At 50.1% G+C, this 19,451-nt stretch overlaps 1 protein-coding gene across 1 annotated transcript in view; it reads left to right on the top strand.

The window, feature by feature from the left end:
* DNAJC1 (DnaJ heat shock protein family (Hsp40) member C1) overlaps positions 1-10,556 on the top strand; it is a 179,692-nt gene extending 169,136 nt beyond the window's left edge. The window contains exons 10-12 of the mRNA XM_045534683.1: positions 1,678-1,726; positions 7,304-7,743; positions 10,337-10,556. Of these exons, the coding sequence (XP_045390639.1) occupies positions 1,678-1,726; positions 7,304-7,743; positions 10,337-10,405 (558 nt within the window). The 3' untranslated portion in view covers positions 10,406-10,556. The remainder of the gene's footprint in view (positions 1-1,677; positions 1,727-7,303; positions 7,744-10,336) is intronic.
* The last annotated feature ends 8,895 nt before the right edge of the window (positions 10,557-19,451 follow it).

The following is a 19,451-nucleotide window of genomic DNA, read 5'->3' as shown; positions in this document are numbered from 1 at the left end:
CTGCGGGATGGGTTGGTGACCCGGCATCTCCTTCCATTCTGTATGTGGCTATCCTGAATGTCCATGCTCACCAGCGTTTGTTACTCCTTTAACAGACTCCAGTGCTCTTCTTTAGTTATTTTCATTCAAATGTAGCTATATATTTGTTGTTTTGGTTGTCTTTGTGGAAGGGACAAGTGCTAGAGAGCTCTAGTCAGTCATCTTACTGATGTCAACTCCCTGAAGAAGTGTATTTCTTTCTGAGTTTAGAACATTAGATTTTCTAGGAATATGTCCCTTTAATCTAAATCTTGAAATAAATTGGCATAAAGTTGTTAATATTCTTTTATTACCTTTTCTCCTCCTTTATTGTAAAATATAAATACAGAGAAATGCATAAAACAATTAAATAAATATAAAACAACAATGCAATTTTCATCGATATCAAGAAAAGAACATTAACAGTAATGTTGGGTAGGGATGGAAGGTAACTGGATTGATGGAAATTCCCGTTTTTTTTTTTTTTGTTTGTTTGTTTGTTTTGTGGTTTTTTTTTTTTTTTTTTTTTTTTTGAGACAGAGTCTTGCTCTGTTGCCCAGGCTAGAGTGTTGTGGCATCAGCCTAGCTCACAGCCACCTCGAACTCCTGGGCTCAAGTGATCCTCCTGCCTCAGCCTCCTGAGTAGCTGGGACTACAGGCATGCGCCACCAGGCCCAGCTAATTTTTTCTATATATTTTTAGTTGTCTGGCTAATTTCTTTCTATTTTTAGTAGAGATGGGGTCTCACTCTTGCTCAGGCTGGTCTTGAACTCCTGAGCTCAAACGATCCACCCGCCTTGGCTTCCCAGAATGCTAGGATTACAGGCGTGAGCCACCGCGCCCGGCTGGAAATTCCCATTTTAAAATCAAAACCTCATCATTAGTTCAGAAATGGTTCAAAGTCTGTACATTATACTCTGTAAACTTTATTTTTAAAAAGGAAACCTACATATACATCTGTAAGATATCGTTAAATGAAAAAAAGCAAGCTATAGAATGGGACAATACAATATGATACTATTTATATAAAGAAAAAAGAATTATCACCAAATAAAATTACTTATTTCTGTGGATCGACATTTGTATATGTAAATGTATCTCATGGTTCTTGGGTCCAGCTGCCCCACTGTACTGAAAGATTCTTTCCCTAGTGTCAATCTGAGGTGCTCTTAGGGTTTCTTTCTAGGATACAAAGAAAAGAAAGACATTTATACTGTAACATCATTAGCATAAAATGCCATTTTCCCCACTGATTATAATACTTACTAGTATAATCTTCTCCAGCGAAGAAGCAGATTCAATTTCTAGAAATTCTAACTTTAACATAAAGGACCTGTTTGTACAGTGATTTTGAAGCTAGTATATTTTCAAAGGCAACCTAGTATAATGGACCTGTGTTGAACTAGAAGTACTTAGGGGATCCGAGTTGTTGTTCTGTCTCTGCTGCTGAGTAGATGGGTATTTTGGAGCAAGCCATTTAATCTCTCCGGGCCTCAGTTTCCTTGTTGGTTACATTAATGGATTGGACTGAAGACTGAGGTCTTTCAGGCCTAAGATTCAATGAACTATGTCCATTCACATAGACCTTACACGAAATAGGGCACTCAACCTACAATAGGTATATGGAAAGTAAAAATTTGCTTTTATATTTTGAAACAGGTGACAACCAAAGCCAAGCAACTGAAGGATTCAGTTACCTGCTCCCCAGGTGAGTTAGCACCCACTTTATCTCTTTAATCTACAGTGGTTTCTTCCAAATAAATCCCTTTTTATGTTAACTTCTTTAGATACAAGGGTGTGGGAATTTTGCCCAAGTGAACTCTATTGATCATCTCTCTAAAAGGGGTTGAATTACTGGCACCAACAAGCCAGTCCAGCCCTGCACGTACAGTTGGTGCTACAATGTATTTAATAAGAGTTGTAGAAATCTTCTTCTTCAGTATGTGTGGAGAAGGGGAACACAGGAGAAAGCTGGTCTGCACACCACACAGAGGCACGATGTGCGCAGGGGTTCCCCACACCACCCACACCCCACCACCGCACAGAGCTCCCCTTTTTTTTTTTTTTTTGAGACAGAGTGTCACTTTGTTGCCCTGGCTAGAGTGAGTGCCATGGCGTCAGCCTAGCTCACAGCAACCTCACACTCTTGGGCTCAAGCGATCCTACTGCCTCAGCCTCCCAAGTAGCTGGGACAACAGGCATGCGCCACCATGCCCGGCTAATTTTTTTTCTCTATATATTTTTAGTTGGCCAGTTAATTTCTTTCTATTTTTAGTAGAGACGGGGTCTCGCTCAGGCTGGTCTCGAACTCATGACCTCGAGCGATCCACCCACCTCGGCCTCCCAGAGTGCTAGGATTACAGGCATGAGCCACCGCTCCTGGCCTTAGAGCTCCGCTTCGAGATAGACAACAGCTTTCCTGAGAATTTATGTTTCTCAAAATCTGTTTCCTCCAAGATTAACTGGAATTTTGTAAGAGTCTCCATACTCTTTGCTTAGAACCAGGAAGTAAGAAAATGCCTCCTAAATCTTCCAGGCTAACTCAAATACAGGTGCCAGGGAGAGTAATATACTTGAACAAGCCAGGGATTAGCAAACCCAGAGATCTCAAAAAGTCATCCCAGCCAGGCACCTGTAGCCCCAGCTACTCGGGAGGCTGAGGCAGGAGGATCGCTTGAGCCCAGGAGTTTGAGACCAGCCAATATAATATAGTAAGACCTGTCTCTAAAAAATAAAAATTTAAAAACATTTTTTAAACAAAAAAATTTAATAAGTGCTATTTTTAAAAGAAGTCATCCCAGAAGGAATTCAACTTGGAGTTCTCCAGGCTTTAGGAAAGAGGACATTTCCAGATTTCTTTTTTTTACTAGTAAAGTTATTTGTCTGGGCATGGAGGCAGAGATGGGCAATGGGATATTGCGTGAGAGAAGCCTGCCTCCAAGACATTCTCCAAAAATGTATTATTGAAAAGGCAGTGTGGCTCAGAGTAACACACTGACACAGATCTTCCTGGACCATTGATTGAGAGAGTAAAAAGTTTGGTGGAGACAAAAGGAAATGAGGAGTTGAAGTTTAGGGTCTCTCAGAGGTGTCACCTGGCTGGGTGAAGGCACATGCCCATTACTGTCAGTGGCACCAGAAGCAGCTTCTAGCAGACGCAGGCTCAGTGGCTCACAGATAGAAAGGGAAAAAGGAAAACCATTGTGATATTTGGCCACATCCTAATATCCTGCCGCTCTCTAAAAGTACCACTAGGTCTTTGGCACAAATATATTCATTGAACTCTGGGTTTCACTTTTTGTTTTTCAATATCCTTTAAAGATCCAAAGAACTTTGAAATAAAAATATTTCCTCTGATATTAACGAAGAGTCTCGAAGAGGTGTTGTGATCCATTAAAGCCCGAAAACTGTGCTTCTGAAATACTATTGGAAATTCTAAAATTGTTTCTTAAGATCGTGGATGCCTTTCAAAGACTTTGCAATGGGAAAGTTTAGGAAAATATAGCTGGCTTAATAGGCTAATGGACAAGGTGGAAATGACCTTCTGCTACAGAAAACAACACAGTCAAATTCAAGTATTTGGCCCTTTCTTATGAGAGGTGCTATAGTGAACATGGAAAGAAATGTTTATGAAGAGAAACTCAAGAAAATACCAGTAAACAAGAGAAGAAAATAAAAATCACATTTTAAGCTACCCATAGTTGTTATTTTGAGAGAGAGATTTCTCCAGACTTTTTCTGATACACACATGTGCATATAATGTTTTAATAAGAATGGGACCATACTACAATACAGTTTTATATTTTTTTCTCCATATACTCGTATGCCTGTATCATCATCACGATGGCTACATAGTAGTCCATGATACAAATGACATCGTTTATTTAACAGATCGCTACTGTTGGACATTTTGGTTCTTTCCATTTTTTTATTGTTATGAAGTAGTGGTCTGAAAAGTGGGGGTACACAAGATTAGCCTTTGGAATGTAGGAACACTTATTAGAATTTCTACTGATTTTTACTTGTATCTTAAAACATTTTGTGAGAACAGAATTAAGCTTTCTCATAGTTAATATCCAGACTATGCCAGCACCCTCACTGTGTCCATTATCAGAGGGTACACGTTACCTGTGGCACAGATGTTTCCTAAGGGAAAAGTGGGAATTCCACAGTGCTGACAAGGTGGTGGTGGCCTCATCACTCATCTTTCACTTTGAACATAATTGTAACAAAATACTCGGCCAAGTGGATTTACAGATAACTGTAGAATCACGGTGACACTTTTTAATAAGATGGAGGGCAGGGATGGGAATATTATATATCACACAGAGGCTTCTTACTATGTTGACACAGTACTTTAAAAATTTGTTGAATTTAAAGATCATCAATTTCGGAGCCAAGTGTGGTGGTGCACACCTGTAATCCCATCTACTCGGGAGGCTGAGGCTTTTCGCTTGAACCCAGGAGTTTGAGACCAGCCTGTGCAACATAGTGAGACCCCATCTCATTTTTTTAAATAATGATAATTTAAAAAATAAAAAGCCATCCTGGGCAATAGCAAGACCCCATCTCTACAAAAAAATAGAAAAAGTAACCAGGCACAGTGGCCTGGGCCTATAGTCCCAGCTACTTGGGAGGCTGAGGCAGGAGGATTGTTTGAGCCCAGGAGTTTGAGGTTGCGACGAGCTACAGTGATGCCACTGCACTCTACCTGGGGCGGCAGAGCCAGACCCTGTCTCACAGAAAAAAAAAAAAAAAAGACAAAAGGAATTTTTAAAAGATGGTCAATTTCACATTTTTCTTTCACCAAAAAAAGTTCTGAATTTGCTGGCAGATATTAAAATGTTTCTGCAAAATAGTGTTTTTAACAATGAATGTGAAAGTAATCGTTTTGAAAGATATTTATGCTGTAGAAGGAACATTTTGAAAATAGATACTTAGAAGTATTTCCTTTACTATGTATTATTCTGTGGCCAAAACAATGTGACTTCTAAAAACTCTTATTTCTACAGATTAAAAAATGTTGAAGATATAATTTTAACCTGTAAATCTTTCAAAGAAACTGAACTAATCTGTTAAAAATATAAAAGCGTAACAGTTTCCATTTAGTTTGTAAGAACAATTGATTGGTTTGGGAAAGATTTTTATGAACTTTTTTTATAATTTGTATTGTAAAATAAATGTCAGAGTTTAGTGAGTGCAGCCAACAGTATGCTACATTTGGATGTAGGTAGCTTTGTGAGTTGTCTTTTCAACTATGTGGCATTAAAAATCAGATGCCAGAATAAACTGAATTTGGAGCTAGCTCTTTAATTTAGTATTTTACCTAATATTAAACAATTTTTCAATCTCATTGTTTTGAATATTAATATTTTCATGAAAATGTTTTGATTCACTTGATTTTTTAGAGTATTATTTTTCATTTTTAACTTGATTTTATTTTTCACATGTATTTTATAATTAATGCATTAGGGTGGTACACGGATATAATTTGTGAATAAGTAAATATGCATATATTAGAGTTGTGTGTACAAAAATGTTTTATGGATGGGCTGCATAATCTAAAAAGTATGGAGGTCATGAGTGTGGAATGCTGCCTGTTTGTAACAGCGTAAGTCTGGGACCAGGAGCTATTTAAACAAGTCATGACATAGCCATTCAGTGGATTATTACACAGTCTCTAAAAGCAGTGTGACTCTATGTGGGCGAATTCAGAACAGGCCCCAGAGAGGATGCTGCCACTAACATAAGAAAGGGGAGGCAAATACAGCTCTGTCGTATGTACTTGACTCATTGTGTCTCTGAACACTCGCACACCCACCCGCTCACACTGATTCACTACTGCCTCTGAGGAAGGGGACTGGGGAGAGAGATTGTTCACTGTATTCTCTTTTGTACTGTTTAAATTTTATATTATGCAAAGGATTTTTTTAAGTAAAACTAGGAAAAAAGAAAAGAGGAAACCACTTCAACAAGTGAAATAAATAAAATACCACCTCTGTAGCTAAATTTTCATATAACATCTATAATTATTTCCTCTAAGTAAAATTATAAAGTCACAAGTAAATATATTTTTAAGGTTCACCTACATCTGACAGATTGTCCCCCAGAAAAGCTAGAACTGTGCTAATAGCCACGTGTGGCCATTTAGATTAAAATTAAATTTCAAATGAATTAAAATTAAATACAGTTAAAAACTTAATTCCTGGCCAGGTGTGGTGGCTCACTCCTGTAATCCTAGCACTCTGGGAGGCCGAGGCGGGAGGATCGCTCGAGGTCAGAAGTTCGAGACCAGCCTTAGCAAGAGCAAGACCCCATCTCTACTAAAAATAGAAAGAAATTAGCTGGACAACTAAAAATATATAGAAAAAATTAGCTGGGCATGGTGGTGCATGTCTGTAGTCCCAGCTACTTTGGGAGGCTGAGGCAGGAGGATCACTTGAGCCCAGGAGTCTGAGGTTGCTGTGAGCTAGGCTGACGCCACGGCACTCTAGCCCGGGCAACAGAGCAAGACTCTGTCTCAAAAAAAAAAAAAACCTAATTCCTCGGTGGTATGCCAGTGGTTAGTAGTATCGTAGGACGTTATACTGGACAGCCCTGGGCTGGCCGGTGTCTGCCCCACTGCCCGTGTACGCACGCGTCGTCTCTCTGCGCCTTTGCCAGGACCAGGTACCCTCACACTTTCCAGCCTTGGCCCCGGGGCACTCGCTGAAGGTGATGGGCCCTTGTGTCCGTTTTCTGCTATTCACCAGCTGTAGTTAGTTGTATTTCTTCTTTCGTGAGTTGCCTGTGTCCTTTGTCCTTTCATTCTCCTGATTTGTAACTCCCAATGCATTGAGAATTTCAACACTTGGTCAGCTATTCTGTCCTATTAAAAGGTTAAAACTTTTTAATGAAATTTTCCTTTCCATGTTTAAAACTTGATTGTAGCTACTGGTATAATTTGCTCATACACCTACCTGCCGGAGGCAGTGGCTCAGTATAAGACTTGACCAAAGAGACGGTTGCGTCTTTGGCCACAACTTGAATCTGTGTATCCCTGTTGTCCTCAAAGTAGTGAAAAGGACAGAGATTTGGGATCAGACCGAACTAGTTTGAAATCCCACGTCTCCTGCTTTCTGAGACCCCTTTTCGTCATTTTTAAAATTAGGGTAATGATACCTTTCTAAAGTAGTGTGAAATGAAATTAAACCATGCCTAGCACACTGCCTGATGTGCCAGGCAGCTGCCGTGGTCGCTGTCACCTGAATTCACCCCGCCCTCTCTGCGCGGCCCTGTTACCTAGGCATGGTCAGGCTCTCGGAACTCAGATCCACAGTTCAGAACGCCCGGCCCATGAGGATGGCCCCGGCCCTGCCAGACGGCATCATCACCCAGCGAGAAGAGGCAGAGGCCGCGCTGGAGGAGCAGGACGCAGGCTCGGAGCCCGAGGCGGTGGCCCCAGAAAGCCGCCCTCGCAGGCGGAAGGCGGCCCGGCCGCGGGAGGCGGGGGCGAAGGCGGAGCCCGAGGAGCGGTGCCGGGGGAGGCGGCAGCAGGACTTCGGAGCCGCGGAGCACAGCGGGTCCAGCGACGAGGACAGCCGGGAGAGAGGGAGGACTCGCGCTGCCGAGGAGCCGTGGACTCAGAGCCAACAGAAGCTCCTGGAGCTGGCGTTGCAGCAGTACCCAAAGGGATCCTCTGACCGCTGGGACAAAATAGCCAAATATGTCCCGTCTAAGAGCAAGGTGGGTGAAGGGGAAGGAAGGGCTCGGAGTCCCACTGAAGCGCCGCAGCTGCTGTCATCTTTCCCGCAGTGTCTTCGCAATCGCTTCTCCCGGGTCCCCTGCAGTGCATTTCCCCGTAGAGCACGTGATTCCATGCACTCAGTTGATCAATGTGTGTAAATGAGGTCAAGGCTCTAAGTGTAGTCATTATCCAGGGCACAGACAGCCATCTGCCAACCTTCTTGAGAATGGGTCTGGCTCAGGGCGCAGTGTGAGGAAGCTGCTGGACTCAGCCTCCTCCTCCTCCTGTGGAAGGCAGCTGGCTCCCCAGGGGGTGGAAGCTCCTTTTGTCCAGGCTAAGAAGGGTGCCATAACATCACAGGGTCCTCTAGCTTTGTGACAAGTCTGCAAGCAGGGGGCCAGCCTGGGAAGGCGATGTTCAGATCCCCCTCAGTTCTGCAGGTGAACGAATTGGGACTCAGGGTTAGCACCCAGTTGCCCAGGGGCTCCCGGGCAGTATTTTTGTGTGGGGTCAAGTGTAAGGATGACATTTAGGATTCTGCTAACCTTCTGTAACCTTGGCCATTTATAATTGACTTTTGTCCCTGCTTATAGCTCTTAGTATCTGCTGCAATCCCAGCACTTTGGGAGGTAGGGGTGGGAGCATCGCTTGAGGCCAGGAGTTCAAGACCAGCCTGGGCATCATAGCAAGACCCCTGTCTCTACAAAAAATTTAAAAATTAGCTGGGCGTGGTGGCTAACACCTGTAGTGCCAATGACTTGAGAGGCTGAGGCGGGAAGATCACTTAAGCCTAGGAGTTAGAGGCTGCTGTGAGCCGTGATCAGGCCACTGTACTCTAGCCTGGGTGACAGAGGGAGACCTTGTCTCTTAAAAAAAAAAAGAAAACAACAGAATAGGAAAGATGGGTGTACCCTGTGGAGAGCCACCCCCACCGCAGGCAGCCCCTTCGCCTTGTGATCCGGCAGTTGGGAGCTGTAGAGCTTCAGGGTGTGATCTTTTCAACTCGGGGCTTTCCTGACACAAACCGTCTCTCGGGGCTGCTTTCCTCGTGGCTGCGTTCGTAGTCTGAGGCACCCGGAACCGTGAGAATCAAAAGAACCAATCTCTCCTGCCTTCTGTGCCTATCACGCCGGAGCCTCTGGGCACGCTGCTGCTCATTTACATTCTTATTTTTTTTAATTGAAATTCTGTGTTGGAAAATCTAGCTCGTGGCCATGCATGTCCCTGAGTGTACAGGTCTAGTTATCTATCACCTGCTCTAAAATGATGAAAGTTGAGAGTTCCTGGGGAGAAAAATAAACCATTAGCAGTTGATCTGTTTGGGAAGCACAGACTCTCCCAGCCTCTCTGACTGCTTTGCCAGAAGTAATTATTTTCCCTGAATTTCTCTAGCATCTGTCAGGACACAGGCATTTGCATGGGTGGCGAATGGACATTGGCTGAAAGGGAAGGAGCTGGAGCTGTGGATTCCTGAGGACAGAACACTGGGAAAGTCATGGCCTTGGGGGTCGGAAGCCTTTCCATTTTCAGCCGGATGCTGTCAGCCTGCAGGTGCCCCTGTTGGGCCATGACTGCCGCAGGCCCAGGGCCGGCTGCCGCTGCTCCTGCCTGTGCCTGCGGAGCCTCAGGAGCCTGCTGCTCTGCGCTCAGACCTCCGAGGGTTGAGTGCAGGTCTCGCCACATCCGGTTTCGTGCACTGTGCCGCTAGGATGGCAAAGTATTTTCATAGACCTTAGGCACGTGGATCTTTGGAAAGGCACAAAAGGCACTTTTAGAAGATGCTCCTGACACTACCGAGGTCCTAGGAAGAGAGTGAACATCCCTATCCTAACCAAGGCAGCTGGTAAAGTCATCCGCCCTAGGATGACAACTCGGATGGCAGAAGTCAGCTTGCTCGGGAGCTAAGTTAGCAAAGGCTTAGGCTACCACAGAGCTAGTATTTTTCAAATAGAAACAGAATGGATTCTGGAAGGTACCTTGTGATCAGCATGAGAATAAGGAGGCCCCACTACCACCACCTATCTCGGCTTCAGCCTGAGTCCCAGCCCACGTGTGACAGCTCCAGGCAGCCGAGACCCGAAGCTAGTGGTCCCGTAGATTGTGGGGACACAAGGGAACGAGGGAGGCGGCTGTGCGGGACAGGGCAGGGCTGCTCGCGGCACTGGCCACGGCAGGAGGGTCCTGGCAGCCCTAGGGAAAGGCAGGCCCAGGTGAGAAGAACTGCGGCTGCCGGGCCGCAGGTTTTTGGTTTCTCTGAAGTGGCACGTGGTGAGAAATAGTGAGATGCTAACATGATCCGCAAGTTGAAAGTCAGGATCATCATGAATGATGATGTGCCCCTCAAACAGCTGCCCTCGACCCCAGGACTAGCACCTGGGCTGCAGCAGGCCTCCCAGCCCCTGTCTAGCCAGGCCTGCCTCCTGCCTGGCTGGACTCGCCCCAGAAATTCTAGGAGGTTCTGGGTGAAGGGAGTAGACACGAGCCCTCTTCATTAGCACTGGGCCCAAGCCAACACCCAGGCCGCTGGCAGGATACCACAGACTCCAGCTTGGGGAAGTAACTGTTCTCACCTCTCTTTTTCTCTTCCCACAGGAAGACTGTATCGCGAGGTACAAGTTGCTGGTTGAACTGGTCCAAAAGAAAAAACAAGCCAAGAGCTGAATATTCTGGAAGATGATGTTCACCTTCATTTTCCAAAATGAGTATTTTAAAAATCTTATGCAGAAATTTGCATTTTGTACCTCAGTATTTCTATACGTCATGTGCCTTAGTAGAAAGAATAAATAATAAATGTTGTGCTATGTTGTTTGAACACATGCTGTGTTGGGGGAAAAGGGTTCTGGGTGTCTCACATATCATCTGTCATCACTGCAGAGCTCACTTTCTGGGGAACAAAGAGTGCTTTTGAGCCATCGGGCCACTGTGTGTTTTTGAGGGAAACATAAGCAAATGGATGTGGAAGAATTCAAACCTAATGTGTTTCTCTAAAATCCATGACCAGAGAACACAGCAGTTAGTGTCATCATCGGAGGCTGAGTAGCAGGATGAAGCTCCTTAGGGAGAAGAACCCCAGCTTGGTGTGGAGCCAGCTGGGAGCAATGCGAGATCGTGTTAATTGGTTAAATGTATTTAGGGGAAAAAACTCTAAATGAACAAGGACATACGGTAATAAACTCTAAGTTTGGGCTGCTTGGTAGAAATACATTCCCAACTGATAGAATTTCCAGAGAACATACAGATAGGAACTGATGAAATTGGGGCCTCGTTTTTAATGCCTGAGTTAAAGATCACTATTTTGTACTATTCCTGCTGAAGTCTTTCATGTTGTGTCTGAACTGTCCCCATCAGCTAAGCATCCCTTTTTCAATCTTCTGTTGTTTTCTCAGGGCTTGGAAATAGTTGGATACGTACAGCTTAAACTTGAAAAACGTGAAGATAACCAGAGCACATTTAAGGGAAGTGATTTGACAAAGTATCTGTAAAGATGTCATTTTCCTCTGAAGACTGAAATGAGGTTAGTTTCTGGGAGGAAGGTTTGGGTCGCAGAGGTCACCACTCTGCAGTGTGAACTTCCTTCCACGGAGGGGGACGTGGGCCCAGGTGAGCCCCCAGCCCTCCGATGACAAAGGCGGGAGCTGACGGCAGCTCCCTGAGTGTAGGCCAAGCTCCCTGCTTCCTACACCAGCAGTTGTAAACTGAAAAAACAGCAGATTTACAGGTTGAATACCCCTTATCTGAAGTGCCTGAGACCAGAAATGTTTCAGATTTTGGATTTTTTTCTGATTTGGGAATATTTGCATATACTTAATGAGGTATCTTGGGGAGGGAACCTAAGTCTAACCATGAAATTCATTAGGTTTCATATACACCTTATAGCAAGAAGGTAATTTAATACAATATTGTTTATAATTTTGTGCATGAAACAAAGTTTATGTACATTGAACCATCAGAAAGCAAAGGTGCCAGGTGTGGAATTTTCCACTTGTGGTGTCATGTTGGCAACTCAAAAAGTTTGGGATCATGGAGCATCTTGGACTTGGGATTTTCAGATGAAGGATGCTCAACCTGCACCGGCCAACATGTCGCTGGTCTCCTGGTGGTCACTGGACTGCCTGAGTCACAGAGTAGCAGCTCTGTCACCTGCCTGGCCGGGAGGGGAGAGGGGACGGGCTGGCACTGTCATGTGGCCGCAGCAGTGCTCGCCACCCTCTCCCTAAAAACACTTGAAGCTGAGCCAGTCCCAGGACGGCACCAGGGCAGTGGCTTCTTCCCCAGAACTTCTATCTTGGGACTGGTGGGGCCAAGAGGTGGTGACTGCATTCGCTGCTGGCCATGTGGGTCGGGAAGCACCGAGAATAAAACTGGTCTCCTGAGAGGGTCAAGGAGAGAGACTGTCCTGGTCGTCCTGTCTCTGAGCCCAGCTTCAGTCCTGTCTGCTGTGCAGCCTGTGACACTCTGAGCATCCTGCCATTAAGTCACCCATTTTACCTGTGCACCTTGAACCGGATTTCTCTGTCACACACCCCCAGAATCCCATCACAAGCTTCTGGGCTTTCAGGTAGGAAATGCAACCAGCGATGGAACCCTTGACCTGCCCGTGTCCTCATCGTACCTACAGATGAGGCTCCAGCCTGGTTTGCTACTGCCTGTCTCTGCCTCCAGGAAGGAGCTGTTCCCCAAGGCGTCCCCTCTCCTGGGGACTCCGGGAGCTGAGGGGCTGGGCTGAAGCAGGACCAGGGGCCGGCCAGGGCGGAGGGACTTGTGTGGGCTCCAGAACAGCACCCAGCTCAGAGGCAGGTGACAGCAGCCACCCCAGGCCTGGTGGGAAAGCGAGGGAGTCTCCAGGGGGAGGCAGTGATCACGGGTGGTAACCAAAGCCACACCCGCTGCCCTCCAGGTCCCCTGGGGGGACCCCGCCCGTGTCACCCCCAGCTCTGCAGGTGCCTGCCCTGGGCTGCTATGCTCAGGGCCTTGCTAACGACAACCAGCCCAGTAACTCTTTTCTTCCCTTTTCTTTCCAGAACTCTCCCCTTTTTATTTGAGGGAGAGTAGAGGTTGGCTGTGGGCACTGACTGCCGTGTCAAATGTTTTTGTCCTTGTTAACATGAGCCCTGACTGAATGCGGACCTGGGATGTCCCAGGCGGGAGGGACTCTCCCAGGCTCCCTCCAGTCACCGGCCTGAGCCTGGCGGGGCCGGAGTCCAGGGCCTCTGCTCGTGGACGCCCCCACGGGGCTGTGCACGCTGCGTCCATCTGCGGGGGCCGGGGCTGGCTGGGGGTGAGGGACACAGGACTCCTGCTACCGCCCAGGTGTGCGACACCAGGTGCCCGGTGTGCTGTTCTATTTTGTCTCAACTCCTCATCTGGAAAAATAGAGAATTAACAGAGGCTGCTGCATAGGTTGTTAAGATGAAAAATGAGATCATCTGTGTGAAGTTGTTAACGTGCGGCCTGGCTTGTCCAAACTATCAGTGTCGTGTTTCTGACAGTCGCCTCCCTGCTGCCAGTCTCCCGTGGTGGCAGGGCCGGGATCAGGCTCCTTCCTCCCCTGGTCCCCGGGGCCTGGGGGGCCAGACGCGCTGTGTGGACACCTGGGTGGGGGAAGGGGCAGGAGGGTTTCGGCCGTAGACCAGGTGGCTTAGATGTTCAGCAAATCATCTGATTCTTCTGTGAAATCTGCTGTGGGGACGACGTGGGCCTCTCGCCATCATTGGAGCCACATGCGGCCGCGCTGCCTGCGGCTCGCTCTTGTCCTGGAGCATTTCCAAGCTCCCTTCCCAACTTTAGAATAAAATCCCAATAAACTTTCCACTGTAAATGGTTTGGGATACCTTCAAAAAAACCTCTTACTGCAGGACTTTTTCTTGATTATGCACCAATCCCATCCCCCAAACCCCTTTGGAAGTAGAGAACCGAAGCTCTTTAAACATGTGAATAGGCCATGCCCCCAGCTGTCCAGGGTGTCTGTTGTTGTTCATCTCAGCAGTTAGGTCTTCTCCTAACATTTGAATGCACAGTTTAAAAATGATGCTGCCTTGTGCACAAGGGGAGGCCATTGTCCCCGATGTCCGGGTGTGGGCCCTGCTTTATGGCCACCAGGTGTGTGGGGCGCTGCTAAAGGCGGCAGAGCCCAGAAGCCTGCGGATCAGGGTCTGAATTCCCCCAGCCAGGCCGGGGAAGAGATTCCCTTCAGCTTTGTCCGCTTTGCTGGGGACGCCTAGACACGCCCTCCTGCCCGTGGGGAGGCGGAGACCCCGGGACACAGCTGAGCCTGGCGCTGCCCCGAGGGTGCCCAGGTGGGCTCAGCCTTCGTAGGGCTGATAGTTGGCTCTGCAGGCCCAGGCAGGGTGGGCGAGGCTTCGGCACGAGACCTGCGTGGCTGCGGTGACTGCCTCTGCTCAAGGTTAGTCGTTTGGTTAAAAAAGGATTTTGGTATCTTAAATTTTAACCCCCCCCCCCCCCGCCCCCGCTGCTGCTGTCCCAATTGATGGTCCAAAAACAAATCCAGTTTCCAGATATTGGGCTGAAAATGAATTGCCTCTGCCTCAGGTCTCCCTTTGCAACCTCCCTCCCGAGTCTGCAGGCACGCGGGGTGCCCTGCCAGGCAGGGGTCGCTCCGGGGGTGGCCAGGCCCGGGGGCAGCCAGGCAGGTCGCCCCTGAGTCGCCCTCCCCTCTGTGGGGCCCCGGCCTTTGCAGGGCGGATTCCAGGATGGGCAGAGGCCCCGAAAGTCCTTTGCGGACTGCGAAGGCAGCAGGGGCTGCACTGGGCGGCATCTAAACGTTGGGACTTGGTTTGGGGTCGTTTGTGCGACGGAGCCCACTGTTCTCCCGGCTGGACGCTGCCCTTGCAGCTCGGGAGTGGCCCCACGGCGCAGCGACGACCCAGGCTCCGGTCTGAGTCGACTGCTGTGGCCTCCAGCCTGGGGCTTTATTCTCCAGGGAGCGCAATGATGGTGCTGTGGCTGCGATTCTGTTACCCTGGTCGGGGGAAGAGTGTGGCGACAGGCAGTCCGGCTCCCGGGGACACTGGGGGCAAGTCCTGGGGCTGGGAGCTGTGTGGAGGCCTAAGGGCCAGGGCAGCCCCCAGCTCCCACCTGCCCCAGGTGTGGCGCCGCCAACGCCTTTGGCTGCCACCTGCGCCAGCTGTGGGACATTCAGGGCCAGATTCAACAGGGTTTCTGAGAAGTGCCCTCACCCTTAGGGACTGAGGCAGGGACCTGGCAGAAGGGCCACTGGGCTTGTTGTCTAGCAGGGTGACCGCTTGCCTCTTGCCTTCGCGACTTGGCAAGGAGCAGCCCCAAACCCAGCCCGTGAAGGGCCCCGGGCAGTGTCTCTGGGTTGTCTTGGGTGAACTCGGTTCCAGGTGGAATCCTAGTGTCACAAGATGAGACTGGCAGGATTTGGGTGGCTGCGGTGGAGTCGCTCTTCTGTTTTCTGTGGCCTAAGTCATGAGGGAAAATGGACACTGTCAATGCTTTTGTCATTACTCAGAAATATTTCATAAAATTGCAGATAAGGTATCTGCTTGTTTATACTGAGTTAACCTGGTTGCGATCCATCCCAGAGTGTCACCGCGGTGCGACGGCAGGTGTATGTCTGTGTGGGTCCCCTGGGCCACCTGCCCTCAGGCGTGGCTTAAGAAATCTCTGCTGGAAATTTTTTCTTTGGCCACAATTATGTGAAAACTGTAATTTAAAAATTGGATGTGGACACTTGCCTGGGGCTGTCGCCACTGAATGGGAGGGAGGATTGTCCTGGGGCAGGATGGGAGGTACCAGGATCTGAACCCGCGTCGACCTGGGGCCTGTCCACGTGGTTCCAACCAGCTGCCAGAGGCTGGGACTGCCACTGGCTCTGAGATGAAGCCGTGCACCCCACTATCCCCACATCAGACGGAGGGAAGGGGGCTGGGCTGGAGCGTGGGGAGACGGTTCCAGCCCCGCCCCTCTCTGGGGCTCTGGGGACACGAGCCTGCCCTGTCCTTGCCCAGCTTGGTGGCCTGGCAGCCACCTGTGCCCTTCCCTCCTGCCTGGCCTCTGGTGTCGGTGCAGCCCTGAGGCTGGAGGCATCTTCATCCCGGTCTGGGGTTGGACTTTGATCCCAAAAGTCAAACCAAGTAAGGGCCGCAGTGACGGAGAGAGACCGGTCTGACAAAGAGGAAGGGCAGGTCACAAGTCGGAAGCAGCTGCAGAGCCATGAGGCTGGCAGGGCAGGAAGGGTTAGGGGGTCCCAGGTCTTGCCTGCTCTGATCATCTCAGCCCACAGCTGGGAGACCTGGGCCCAGCAGAGCCTCCCTTACATCCCACGCCTGTGACTGAAATGTCAAGGTGTCACAGTGGGGTGAACTGCAAAGCTGCCTAGGCCACAGCCGGGAGAAGGGCTCTTGGCACCTCACTGGGCCTCCTGGTGAGGCAGGCAGCTCAGGGACGCCAGAGCAGCCTCACGGGCGCAGGGGGTGCTGGCTGGGTGGGGACCCCTCAAAGACTGGGTGCTTCAGTCCCGGCTGCACGGCAGACCCCTGAGGTCGCACTCCAGAGGCTCTGGTTTTGTGGGTTCGGGGTGGCACGTCCCTGCACAGTGGGTGCCGCCTACAGGCCGTTCTGCTGGTCAGCCGGGAAGCTCCACAGCAGGCCAAGAGTTTGCAAGAAAAAGGCAGCTTATTTTGCTCAGAGATTTCTATGTGTGGACAGTTTAGCTGCAGAAGGCACCTGTCTGCGCTCGCCCTGGGAGACCAGGAGAACCAGAGAGGCCATTGTGACACGGATGGCAGCGATGCCAAGATGCAAAACCTCCCGATTAATCTGTCTGCCGGGTGAGCCAAGTGCAAAACACCAGATGCCTCAATTAGAATTTCAGGGAAAACAAACTTGATCAGCAAAAAAGTGAATTTCTTGCTTTAATTCTAAACTTCAGAAGGTACTTCAAAAATTAAAATGTTGTGAGTTTACGGCTGCAAACCACAAGGTCAGTTGCGGTGGACCAAATGTGTCCCTCTCCAGCCCAAATTCATGTGTTGAAATTCCAACCTCCAAGGTGGCGGCACCAGGAGATGGGCCCTTTGGGAGGCGATCGGGCCTGGGGCATGAGCCCGCAGGAGGGGACTGGCGCCCTTGTGGGCGGCCAGAGCTCGAATGCCCTCTTCCCGCCATGAGAAGACACAGTGAGAGGTCAGCCATCTGCCACCTGGAACAGGGTGCTCCCCAACCACGACGTGGGCACCCTGACCTCAGATGTGCAGCTTCCGGACCTGTGAGAAGTAAATTTCTGTTGTCATGAGACTGGCGCTGGCTTTGTACACGGGCCGATGTTGGGGAACGTTAGACCCCGCCAGCCCAGGTGACTTGGCACCTGCTGCCCATAGCGCTTGTCACCCGACTCCTATGCCTCTGCCCCGCCGCCCAAACTGCTCCTGCTCACGTCACCAAGCGTCTCGTACTGTGTCCCGGAGGCTCGGCACCCCCCTGCGATCCCGCTGCCAGCCAGCATGTGTCGCAGCCTCCGTCCTCTGGGGGAGGCGGTGGGCGTCGGTCAACCTGGAGCTCCCCGGCTCCTCCTCACATTCCTTTCCAGACGTTTCACCTTTTGCTTTTTAAATCTTGTTTTCCCCAAAGTCGGGTCTTCAGCCTCCTTCCTCTTCCCTACGCTTCCCCTGCCCTGGTGACTGCGCCTGCCTTCGTCTGAGGGTCGCCTTCCGGGTCCCAGAGCCCCTGCCCTCAGCACAAGCACAGTCCTCCACTCTGTCCGGGGACAGTCACAGGGCTCGTCTCTAGTGTCCGAAATAGCTGAGCAGAGGCTTGGAAACCTGACTCTGGGTCCCCTGGCCAGTGAGTCCCTCCACGGAGTGCAGAAGTGAGAACGGTGGCCTCGGCAGACCAGGGCCACCGCGGGCTCATTCCCTTCCCTAAGGGCTCCACGTGGTGGAAACGTGCCCTGCTGCTTCCGGCCTGCCCTGAGGGGGGACTATCCCTGGGGGACCGCAACTTACCTGTCCTCTCCATGTATCTCCTCTGATTCTCCAAACCAGCCGAGTGCCCGGTTCCACCAGGGTTTCACCTGCTTCTCCCCAGTCCCATCCCCGCCCCTCTGGCCGTCAGGGCCTCGATGGCAGCGGGTGGAGACCCTGGCGCGCTCGCATCCCCCGGGGAGGCAGGGGAGTGGCCGCGTGGGCGGCGACTGGGCGCTGACACAGAGCCGAGGGCATCTCGGCTCCAACTGCGCCTGGGACAGGCAGAGCCGTCGGAGGACAGAGGCTGTTTGAGGCCGGGTTCTGCTGGGCGGCACTGGGGGGCTGGGGACGTGCTGGGACTGTTGCTGGGCAGGTGGGTTGAGCCACACTCCGCTGCAGATGAGTCAGTGCCGTCACTGTGAGTGAACGCGGAGGAGGAGGGGTTCTAGGTTGTCGCCGGCATGTCCTGCCTTACTGGCCTCAGAAAATTCCTGTTCTTAATTGCACCAGTTCGCGCTTCAGCAGCCGTGGGAGTGCTCGCCCTCCGAGCCTCCACCTCCTCCTCTGTAAGGTGGGAAGACGACACGTCCCTCCCGAGCTGTGTGCGGATTACAGGAGGCACATCCGGTGCGCCACGGGGCGCCCAGCTCACAGTCCCCTGAGCGACCGTCAGCCGGGGGTGGGGGATTCGGGGACAACCTGCCCGGCTCTCCCGCCCGGCAGGGGGCGTGGGGCTGCAATTCTCGCAAACCAACCAAAGGCTCAGAACTGGTTCCACCTGGACGAAATCAGTGTCAAGAGTTGAGAACAAAACTTGATATTGAACTCGGGCTCCTTGAAGTTGCTTGTGGATTTTTGAGAGTTTATCTAGCAAAGTTGCCGCCAGTGCAGAGACAATACACTCGTGTGGGTTATGTGGGCTCCTGTCTATGGAGCCCGGATCTAGAAACTGATGCGTCTGTCTTCTGACCTCCTCCTCCTCCCCCTGCCCCCCTCTCCCCAGCATCGCGCTGCCCTGATGCTCTGCGACCCGCGGCAACACCCGCACTCCCTGCGGCACCAGCAACCTCTTCCGTCAAACCTGCAGCACTTTTCCGGCCTCCTTTTCTCAGCCTGTGTTGACCCCGCAAGCGCTCGTCCTCCCCAACCCTGCCCCTTTCCACGCTGCCTCCTCTCCCCGAGCCCCCAGAGACCCCTCCCCTAAAAGGAAAGGGAACAACGCTTACAGTGCTCCTGCCGTGTCCGCTGGTGAGAAACCAGGAAAATCAGTAATTTATAGCAAACATAAAATTTAATTTCTAAAGTCTTTCATGTCACTTTTTACTGAAGTGACAAACGCAGGCCACATTTATGTGTATACTATCTATTCAACTAGACAGGAAAAGTGCGTAAGAGAAAATATTTACGAGTTATATATGCATTTATTCTAACAAAAACTGCCGGCAGGGTGATGAGAATGATGGGAAGCTTCCTCTTTCTACCTTCAAATTTTTGGAAAAGTGCTCACAGTGACTTTTGTGATGTAAAAACCAGGTTACTACTCACACCTGACAGTGTTAAAAGGACCCTGAGGTGGGACCGGATGTCCACGCCCGGGAAGCCGATGCAGATGCAGTGTCTGTCCCGAGGCCTGTGACTGTGCAACCCCAGCCCCGGGTGCAGCTAGCAAGATTCGAGAGGCGGCAATGGGGAGTGTGGGGACAGCTGGAAGGGACACACGACCCTCACGGATTCACGATGGGGGAGGTGCCCCGTAAGGA

The sequence above is a fragment of the Lemur catta genome, chromosome 1 (assembly GCF_020740605.2).
Source record: "Lemur catta isolate mLemCat1 chromosome 1, mLemCat1.pri, whole genome shotgun sequence".
Lineage (NCBI taxonomy): Eukaryota > Metazoa > Chordata > Mammalia > Primates > Lemuridae > Lemur > Lemur catta.
This window is presented reverse-complemented; position numbering and strand designations above follow the sequence as displayed.